Source organism: Pseudorasbora parva, chromosome 6 (assembly GCF_024679245.1).
Source record: "Pseudorasbora parva isolate DD20220531a chromosome 6, ASM2467924v1, whole genome shotgun sequence".
Lineage (NCBI taxonomy): Eukaryota > Metazoa > Chordata > Actinopteri > Cypriniformes > Gobionidae > Pseudorasbora > Pseudorasbora parva.
Genome location: NC_090177.1, coordinates 4586242 through 4597482, shown reverse-complemented (window position 1 = coordinate 4597482; position 11241 = coordinate 4586242). Strand labels below are relative to the sequence as shown.

Sequence of the window (11241 nt, the reverse complement as noted above, 5' to 3'; positions counted from 1 at the left end):
GCGGTTTAATTTCACTTACCCTGTGCCCCGTAGACAAGCGCTATAAGCTAATCTGTTTTTAGAGATAAAACTCTTTACATTCTCATGAAAACACATCCCAGAGAACGATCTACTCGCTAACCATCTGTTAATTACCCCTAGGGTCATTTCTCACCGGAGTTGTCCTTTAAGGAAAGAAATACAGTGGCAGTGTCATAGTGATGCTCACCATACAGACAGCTGTTTGACATCCCATAATGCCTCTCTCTTCTGCAGTTTGGGGGGTCACGCGGTTCATAAAGGAACCCGAGTGTTGGTGAACATGTGGGCGATCCATCATGACCCCAAAAACTGGGACGAACCGGACCGATTTAGACCAGGTGAGAAAACATAAAAGAACAAATGAGGACAGGAATATATCACTGGTGCACTGTTAATGTACTACTAATAATCATATTAAAACTTTATTTTTTTTAGTAATATCATAGTTTTTTATTCTTCCATGTTTTAATTTATCCTCCATTGAGCAACACTTTGTTTGCCCCCAAATAAAAGGAATTGTTACTTTCATTTGGTTACATTTTAAAACGCCTTTATTTGGTTACCAAATAAAAAAAAATAAAAAAAAATTAGCATTAAATCATGCAGCAAGAAAACAGAACAATCATTAAATTGTTAATGTTTTATGATGACAAAAATTTTATTAAAATATGATAACGGAATCCAAAATAATTATAAAAAAATAAAATGGATTTCATAGGGTCCTAAAATCAAATGTTTTCCATTTACTAAAAAACACATTAAACAGCACTTAATTCCAACATTTACTCTCCTGACCCATTCCTATGCAAAACATGCTGGGAACTAGAAATACACCGCCCAGTTCAGTCAGCGCAACATTAGTGATTCATGTAGTCCCAACACAAATGCTTTAGGTTAACTTAACATTTTAAAATTTTAGTTCATTTAACATAATAAGATTTAGTAAAATGGAAATTAAGTAAAAAGCTTAAGATTTATGTTGTTTCAGCTTATTTTATTTGAAGGAACTGTATGTAAGAAATGTATTTCAATGAATCATAAAATGGCCCTGATATGTCTCTAGACATTCAGAAATCATGTTAATGTCAAACACTTCTATCACTGACAGCAGGAGTCCGGCAGGATATTGTCATTATAAAGCTGTTGTTGCAGCTCAACTGATGTTGATGATGTCATGTTTGTGTTTTGGCCTGAAGCTCCGCCCTCCACCTATCAACCAATCACAAAGTCACTAGTGTTTGGGCATCCGGGTTGCCAGATCCGCTCTAGTTCCTGCTGATCCCAATCTGGCAACCTGGAGTCAGGGGGAGGGGGATACACCGCTCTATAGTCATCTGAAAGGGATTGCAGGAACAGTTTTGGCTACAATCTTACACACACTTCCTTTAAATTAGGAAATCTGAATTTAAAATAGCGCCCTACCCACATACATTGGAGTAAATTGATAAAAATGGTCTCATTTTTCAGAAAAAACTCATTTTTAACACAGTGGTGGAATATTGCATATATTATATTGTATCTATTCACAATTTTATGATAAACATATATAAAAAATACATATTTTGATTTATTTGTTATTTAAGAATCTATATTTTTTTTATCAGTTTGATCTCCAAGCTTTTTGGAAATGTCTGTTGATTCTATAAATTGGCACTAAACATTTTCTTGATATCTCCTTGCAAATAAAAGTTATTGAGATTTATCTGTCCAAAGTGTCTAATAATTCCTACTCATCTGCATTGACATAAACTGGCCACTAGGAAATCGAAAAGAAGGCTCCGCCTCCTCAACTTTGTAAAGGGAGATCTCGGGCTCTGATTGGTCTAGAATCATGATCGACATGTCTATAAAGAGCTGAGATTCTCAGCTTTTCTGTAGCATGATGCAATATGTGATAACATCATCAAAAATGTAATATAAATGCAGAAGTTATTGGGTTATTAAGAAAGCTGAGGTTCTAATTTTTCAAATGATACCATATATGTCTAGTTTTGTGGTGCGCGAGTTATAGATTTTTTTTAAAGATTATGATGATGCAATTTTGGACCCACGGGTGCAGAGCTGAAGTGGTTAAATAAACTGAGCAAACAGCTAGAAAATTTTTTTGAGTTTAGCTGCAGATGTCTTTTAAACACTTTGCCTGTTGATTTTCTGAACTCTTAACAGAGCGATTCCTCGACTCCTCGGGGAAAAGAGCGACTCCCGCCGGTTTCCTCCCGTTCGGCGCGGGTCCTCGCGTATGTGTGGGCGAATCTCTGGCCAGAATTGAGCTCTTCCTGTTCTTCAGTCGCCTCCTGCAGTGCTTCGACTTCAGCGTGCCGCCGGGAGATTCACCGCCGGACCTGCAGGGCCGATTCGGCGTCGTGCTTCAGCCTCAGCGCTACACTGTGAGAGTCACGCCGCGAAACTGACCTCCAGCGGCCGCTTCCTACGCTAGACACCAGGGGGTGCTACCGAGTCAACGCTTTAAGGGTTAGTTCACCCAAAAATGTAAATTCTGTCATTAATTCCTAATGTCGTTGGACACCTGTAAGACCTCCGTTCATCTTCACACACAGATGAAGATATTAGTGTTGAAATCCGATGGCTCAGAAAGGCCTTCATTGACACCAATGTCATTTCCTCTCTCAAGACCCATAAAGGCACTAAAGACGTCGTTACAAAGCCCATCTCACTACAGCGGCTCTACAATCATTTTATGAAGAGATGAGAAGAGTTTCTGTGCGCAAAAAACCTAAATAACAACTTATATAGAGATGGCCCAATTTCAAAACAAACCTACGAACTGTTATGAATCAATGAATCGATTCGCTGATTCGGATCGCCACAGTCATGTGATTTCAACAGCTTGACACGCGATCCGAATCATGAATCGATTCACTGATTCATAACAGTTCGAATCTTTGTTTTGAAATCGGCTAAAAACTATTCTTGTGTACTATTCTTGCCTTTCTGAGCCATCGGATTTCAACTCTAATATCTTCATCTGTGTCTGAAGATGAACGGAGGTTTGACAGGTGTCCAACCACATTAGGGTGAGGAATTAATGACATATTTTTCCTTTTTGGGTGAACTTACCCTTTTATCCACCCTGCGCATGGACTGTTTGCACTTGGTTCACTTTATTTAACGGGGTGGTTAATCATGATTTCACATTTTAAACTTTAGTGAGTGTGTGATATTTCTGCACTGCAAAAAATGCTTTTCTTACTCAGTATTTTAGTCTTGTTTCTAGTCAAAACATCTATACAAAAAATCTTAAAACAAGAAGTATTTACAAGACAAGCAAAAGTAATCGTCTTGTTTTGGGAAAAAATACTTTGGGGAAAAAGATTTACACACACAGACATCAATAATCAGCATATGACGCTCAACAATAGTGACGTAATGCTTGAATATAAATATATAATCTAATGACAAATAACCACTTTTGGTCAGGGATGAGATTAGTAATTATTCTACTTAATGAGGCTGAAAACTGTCACACAATCATCTTTTAAACACTGTTACAAAGACTACAAACTCTCATCTCATTAAAAGCCAAGAGTCAATCTGCCCAATAAAAGAAGCACTGATCTCCATAATGGTGACCAAACATTTTCAATAAATCATCAATTTATTGAAATCGTTGTTTAATCAGATCTTTAGAGGTGTAATGTCTTCTTTTATCTTCAGTTGATTTCATCTGAGGCTGTGGCTGAAGTCAATAGTAGTTCTTGTGTTTCTCTATCTTCAGGAATACTGCTTGTTAACAGCAGGCGTTCATCACTAATACTCAATCATCACTTATATTTTCACTTAATCACCTATTTTCTTGACCGAAATATTTATCTTACTTTAGTGAACTGAACTGAAATAGGTTCAGAGTGCTCATAATTATTAGTTTATAAAATTAAAAGAAGGTAATTGTTGTCCTCAAATGTTAGCTTAAAGGTGAACTATGTAGTATTTTTGCAGTAAAATATCCAAAAACCACTAGGCCAGTGTTATATATTTTGTTCAGTTGAGTACCTACAATATCCCAAATGTTTCCAACTATTTGTAAATTGTGAGAAAATTGCTATTTTAACGAAGGACAGGGACGTTGCAGCATTGCATTTGAGAGAGTCGCTTGTCAATTGCGTCATATCTGCGCTACCCTCGGTTTCGGCTTTTATTTCGCAGGAGCGCTTTACTCTTAGCAGTGTGAACAACTGAACGCACGGAGTAACGTCATAACATCATTTTAAACACACTTAAATGTATCTAATATGATAAACAGAGCTCCATTACCTCAAAATCATAACCGGAAGAGCGGATCTGTGCAGGCGCCCGGCAATTGAGTCCCGTCCCGTCATAATAAAAGTCCCGGTATTCGCAAGGCGGGTATTTGTTTAACAATCGCTCCAGCAGCCGTGCTCATCTCCACAACACTCGGTCCTGCTCTGCTTTAGACTACAGTAACGTTAATAACCGCATGCATGAACGTGATTTCTGCCCGAGTCCTATTTTCCACCGGCTGTGATGAGAAGACCACATCTCCCAAGATGCTGCGCTCACACTTTGCGTCATCAAACTACGCATTTGTTTTGCATAGGCGCCCTCCAGTGGACAAAAGCTGCATAGTGCACCTTTAACTTACTGGGTTTGGCTTTGTGTGTGCTATTGTGAGCTAGCAGTGACTGCAAGTGCTCTGAGGTCACTTAAAGTTTTTAATTTCAGTGGTCTTACTCAATATAGGGCAGTTTCAGCTATTTAAAGTATTTTAATGCAGTATAATGTTTAATTGTATATTAAGAAATATTGTTGTTTTAGTGGACTGAATTAAAATAAGTTCAGAAATATTTTTTTATTACTTAATTGAATTCAGGTCATCAGTTTTCTTAAATGAAGAGTTAGCTGAACTTGTTGGGTTTTCTGGTGTAACAATAAACTTATACTTGTATAACTTTTTTAAGTTCACTTTTTTTTAAATGTTTTTTTTTACTTCACCAGTAATTTGCCAAGCATTTTGAGAACAAACTTAAGTCAAATATAAGATATATACACTTATATAACTCACTAATATATTCTATATATATATTTCGGAAAATATTACTCTGTGTGTGTGTGTGTGTGTGTGTGTGTGTGTGTGTGTGTGTGTGTGTGTGTGTGTGTGTGTGTGTGTGTGTGTGTGTGTGTGTGGTGTTTCCTCCATAAAGTATTTTAAAAGTAAACATTCAAAATGTCTGATCTGTTGCAAGAAAGTATTGTTGGTGAATATAATCTATTAATAACAAATAACCCCTTTTGGTCAGTGATGAGATCAGTGAATTGTTCTACTTTATGAAGCTAGAATCTAAATCATCTGATCATTGGCGCCGATACCGTGTGCCAGACTGCCAGTAGGTTACATTCTTTAAAATTAAACATTGAAGTTGGTGCTATGTGTCGCTGTCAGTCAACTGCTCATATCCTATCCACCAATTTTACTGTGTGGACTTGTGTGATATTGATTCTAAATTTCCCACGAAGCTGATCGCGGTTACGTCTCAGTTAAACTTTTCATCTCCAAACCTGTCTGTGTTTGTGAGAAGCGGTAGCCTGACGTGGTCATACTCAATTCTAGTCAGAATATGAAGACGAACTGCTCAACCTAAAAAAAATTGTGGGCGGGGCTAAGTTCAGCTGGCATCCAGGCTAGAGAAGTGGCACTGTCCTGATTTGACAGATATGCTACTTTACGGCTTTATTATCAATTAAATAGGTGTGTGTGTGTTCGTGTCAGCCGCTGTCCATTTCCTAAGGTTCTGAAATGCAAAAAATGTTTGACTACTTTTTTACGTCTTTGGGCGCGTGCACCCATGAGCACCCACGGAGGAAAACAAATCGGCGCCTATGCATCTGATCATCTTCGTTTCTGGCTTTTTGCAATAAATGATGGGCTTTAATAAACACTGTTACAAAGACCACAAACACACATAAAAAGCCAAGAGTCAAACTGGCCAACAAAAGAAACACTGATCTCCATAATGGTGACCAAACATTTTCACTACATCATCAGCATCTAAACCTCTGTTAATTCTCAGTAAGAGCTTCGGCAGATGATGGTTAATCAGATCTTGGGAGATTTAATGTCTTTTTTGACTCTCTCTCTATATATTTATAGATAGGAATGCTTTTAAAAAATATATATATTTTACTTCTAAAATGTCTAAATGTTTCTATATGGAATAGGTGACTGGAAACCACAGGTGGAAGGTTTCTGTTATCTGTAGCAGGTTACATCTTGTTTAGTAGACTGGATAAAATAAAACAGAGTGATGAATCCCATTTCATTTAATCAATTAAAATTCATTAGTTCTCAATAAAGAAGCAGTGATTCATAAAACACCTTTTACAATCAGTCTCTCTTACACACACACACACGTTTGTTTTTGTGACATATGGGGACATTCCATAGGCGTAATGGTTTTTATACTGTATAAACCATATTTTCTATCCCGCTACACTGCCCCTGCCCCTAAACCTACCCATCACACACACACACACACACACACACACACACACACACACACACACACACACACACACACACACACACACACACACACACACACACACACACACACACACACACACACACACAGCCCCTAAACCTACCCATCAGACACACACACACACACACAAACACACACAGCCCCTAAACCTACCCATCAGACACACGCACACACAGCACCTAAACCTACCCATTACACACACACACACACACAGCCCCTAAACCTACCCATCAGACACACACACACACAGCACCTAAACCTACCCATTACACACACACACACACACACACACACACACACACACACACACACACACACACACACACACACACACACACACACACACACACAGCCCCTAAACCTACCCATCAGACACACACACACACACACGTTTGTTTTTGTGACATATGGGGACTCTCCATAGGCGTAATGGTTTTTATACTGTACAAATCGTATTTTCTATCCCCTTACACTGCCCCTACCCCTAAACCTACCCATCACACACACACACACACACACACACACCTACCCATCACAGGAAACATTCTGCATTTTTACTTTCTCATAAAAACTCCTCCTGTGTGATTTATAAGCCTTTTGAAAAGTGGGGCCATGGGTAATGTCCTCATATTTCACCCTCTCCTGTAATACCTGTGTCATACCCATGGCATTATACACATTTGTGTCCTCATATGTCACAAAAACAAGCACACACACACACACACACACACACACACACACACACACACACACACACACACACACACACACACACACACACACACACACACACACACACACACACACACACACACACACAGCCCCTAAACCTACCCATCAGACACACACAAACACACACAGCCCCTAAACCTACCCATCAGACACACACACACACACACACACACACACACATACAGCCCCTAAACCTACCCATCAGACACACGCACACACACACACACACACAGCCCCTAAACCTACCCATCAGACACACACACACACACACACGTTTGTTTTTGTGACATATGGGGACTCTCCATAGGCGTAATGGTTTTTATACCGTACAAATCGTATTTTCTATCCCCTTACACTGCCCCTACCCCTAAACCTACCCATCACACACACACACACACACACACACACACACACACACACACACACACACACACACACACACACACACACAGACCTACCCATCACAGGAAACATTCTGCATTTTTACTCTCTCATAAAAACTCATCCTGTATGATTTATAAGCCTTTTGAAAAGTGGGGACATGGGTAATGTCCTCATATTTCACCCTCTCCTGTAATACCTGTGCCATACCCATGGCATTATACACATTTGTGTCCTGATATTTCACAAAAACAAGCACACACACACACACACACACACACACACACACACACACACACACTGGGCAAACAGAGATTACAAAGACAGGCTGCTCATTTTGTTTTCAGTAAAGCGTTTAGTCTTTAAATGTTTGAATTACACCGTTCACAGCGCCGCACATCAACGTCAAACACACTCTATTGCTCACACTAGAGTGGGTCGTCATAGTAACGCCATGGTAACGCAACAGCGATGCTGGTAACACCGTCAATATTCTAAGATGGAACACAGAACCCCTCTGACAACATTAAACACCGCACACCAAACACTCCGAACAGCATGCGTAGAAAATAGAGATCGCTTCATATCGAGAGACGGCTTATATATTCATCTGAAGCTACGAGATTTATTCTTATAATTAGATCTATTTCCATATATATATATATATATATGTATGATGGATTCAACAGCAACACACTGTCTGTCTTTAGGCTCAATGAATCTCACGAAAATGTGTACATGTCAAATGTGAATGAAAAAGTTAGGATCATGTAACAGTAAAATGTATTATATTTATATATATATATATATATATATATATATATATATAAAACAAAAAATGTTTGTGTGTGTGTGTGTGTGGGAGGGGCATATTTTTGTGAAATATGAGGACACAAATGTGTATAATGCCATGGGTATGACACAGGTATTACAGGAGAGGGTGAAATATGAGGACATTACCCATGGCCCCACTTTTCAAAAGGCTTATAAATCACACAGGAGGAGTTTTTATGAGAAAGTAAAAATGCAGAATGTTTCCTGTGATGGGTAGGTTTAGGGGCAGTGTGTGTGTGTGTGTGTGTGTGTGTGTGTGTGTGTGTGTGTGTGTGTGTGCGTGCGTGCGTGCGTGTGTGTGTGTGTGTGTGTATACTGTATATTAGTGCTGTCAAATATATTAATCGTGATTAATCACATCTGTAAGAAAAAATTATAAATGTATATATGGTGTGTGTGTGTGTGTGTGTGTGTGTGTGTGTGTGTGTGTGTGTTGCAGAGAGAGAGAGAGGGAGAGAGACCGTATATTAGAGGTGTCAAATCAATTTATCGCACTCTTATAATGTTATAAATTTATATATATATATATATGTTAGATGCAATTTATTGATTTGACAGCACTAATATACAGTATATATAAATATATATAAATACATACATATTTATACTCACACACACACATTTAATCATAACATTTTTATGCTAGATGCAATGATCGCGATTAATCGATTTGACAGCCCTAAGTCATGATGTTCCTATACTATATGATGTAAATGTGATTTTTTCCCACATTACATTAACGGTTAAATGTGCTTAACTGTCATGATATTGATACAAACAAAATTGTTAAGGTCCTAAAAACGGGGCGTTTTCTTAATGCAAAATAAAATCTTCGTGAGATTCACACGCCTGCGCGTTGTAAATGAACAATGAAGGTTCAGTGTCTGACATAAAGACGTAAACGAAACAGTAAATGCAGAACCGAAGCAAACGTCGCGTCCTGAGGTGTGGTCTTTGTTCTTTGTTGGTGGTTTGCGATGCAGCATCTGTTTTTGGCCAAGCTGGTGTTCTGGAGAAACGGTTCCTTCAGGTGGTGACGTCTTAATTCGAGAGCGCACACATGTTCTGCATTACCCAGAATGCCCTGGGGAAGGGCGTTTGTGTTCGTTGTCGTTTTAAAACTAATGAGCAAAAGCAGCAGCTGGACCGTCAGAAAGAAAGTAGGAAAGAAGAGGAGCGTTAAGGGTCCGTTCCACTCGTCCTGTCAGAACATCGTCCACTCTTTAGGCACAGTCGCCTAATGCAGCTGGTGCGGTTTTTACTACGAATGGCCAAAAATAAAATAAAAAGTAAGTGTTGCATTATATGTTATATTAAATATTTAATTAAAAAAAAAACTAATATACATGTGCTGGTCATATAATAGAATATCATCAAATGTTTATTAATTTAACTAATGCCATTCAAAAAGTGAAACTTGTATATTATATTCATTCATTACACACATACTAATATATTTTAAATGTTTATTTCTTTTAATTTTTATAATCATAACTGACAACTAAGGAAAATCCTAAATTCAGCATCTCAGAAAATTAGAATATTACTAAAAGGGTTAATTCACCCAAAAATGAAATTTATGTCATTAATGACTCGCTCCTCACCCGTAAGACCTCCGTTCATCTTCACACACAGTTTAAGATATTTTATATTTAGTCCGAGAGCTTATGCAAGTGTATGCACACTATACTGTCCATGTCCAGAAAGGGAATAAAAACATCATCACAGTAGTCCATATGAGACATCAGTGGGTTAATTAGAGTCTCTTGATAAAGATTCAAACGGTTATTAATCAGTGAATCGATCAACTATACTGTCCATGTCCAGAAAGGGAATAAAAACCCTCGATCAATGATTCGGATCGCCAATGTCATGTGATTTCAGTAGTTTGACACGCGATCCGAATCATGAATCAATTCACTGATTCATAACCGTTTGAATCTTTATTTGAGGATTGAACACAAACCCGGAAGAGAAGCCAATGCTGAATAAAGTCGTAGTCTTTGTTATTTTTGGACCCAAATGTATTTCTGATGCTTCAAGAGACTCTAATTAACCCACTGATGTCTCATATGGACTACTGTGATGATGTTTTTATTCCCTTTCTGGACATGGACAGTATAGTGTGCATACACTTGCATACGCTCTCAGACTAAATATAAAATATCTTAAACTGTGTGTGAAGATGAACGGAGGTCTTACGGGTGTGGAGCGACATTAGGGGGAGGAGTTAATGACAGACATTTCATTTTTGGGTCAACTAACCCTTTTAAGACCAATACAAAGAAAGGATTTTTAGAAATCTTGGCCAACTGAAAAGTGTGAACATGAAAGTTTGAGCATGTACAGCACTCAATAGTTATTTGTGGCTCCTTTATCCTGAATTACTGCAGCGATGCGGCGTGGAGTCGATCAGTCTGTGGCTCTGCTCAGGTGTTATGAGAGCCCAGGTTGCTCTGATAGTGGCCTTCAGCTCTTCTGTATTGTTGGCTCTGGCATATCGCATCTTCCTCTTCATAGTACCTCATAGATTTTCTTGTCAGGTGAATTTAATGGCCAATTAAGAACAGGGATACCATAGTCCTTAAACCAGGTACAGGTTGCTTTGGCACTGTGTGGAGGTGCCAAGTCCTGTTGGAAAATAAAACTGCATCTCCATAAAGTTGGTCAGCAGCAGGAAGCTCTAAAACTTCCTGGTATACGGCTGCGTTGACCTTGGACCTCAGAAAACACAGTGGACCAACACCAGCAGATG

General features: G+C 38.6%; 1 protein-coding gene and 1 long non-coding RNA gene across 5 annotated transcripts in view; one reads left to right on the top strand and one right to left on the bottom strand.

Moving 5' to 3' along the window:
- cyp17a2 (cytochrome P450, family 17, subfamily A, polypeptide 2) overlaps nt 1-2990 on the top strand; it is a 43646-nt gene extending 40656 nt beyond the window's left edge. For all 4 annotated transcript variants that reach the window (XM_067445458.1, XM_067445459.1, XM_067445460.1 and 1 more), the window contains 2 exons: nt 256-359; nt 2188-2990. In XM_067445458.1, the coding sequence (XP_067301559.1) occupies nt 256-359; nt 2188-2432 (349 nt within the window). In that variant the 3' untranslated portion in view covers nt 2433-2990. The remainder of the gene's footprint in view (nt 1-255; nt 360-2187) is intronic.
- A 3310-nt stretch (nt 2991-6300) lies between these two features.
- Nucleotides 6301-9991, bottom strand: LOC137078291 (uncharacterized). The gene is made up of 2 exons (XR_010905281.1): nt 6799-9991; nt 6301-6724 (listed from the first exon to the last, which is right to left on the bottom strand). It is a non-coding gene; the product is annotated as an uncharacterized lncRNA (long non-coding RNA).
- Nucleotides 9992-11241: the final 1250 nt, after the last annotated feature.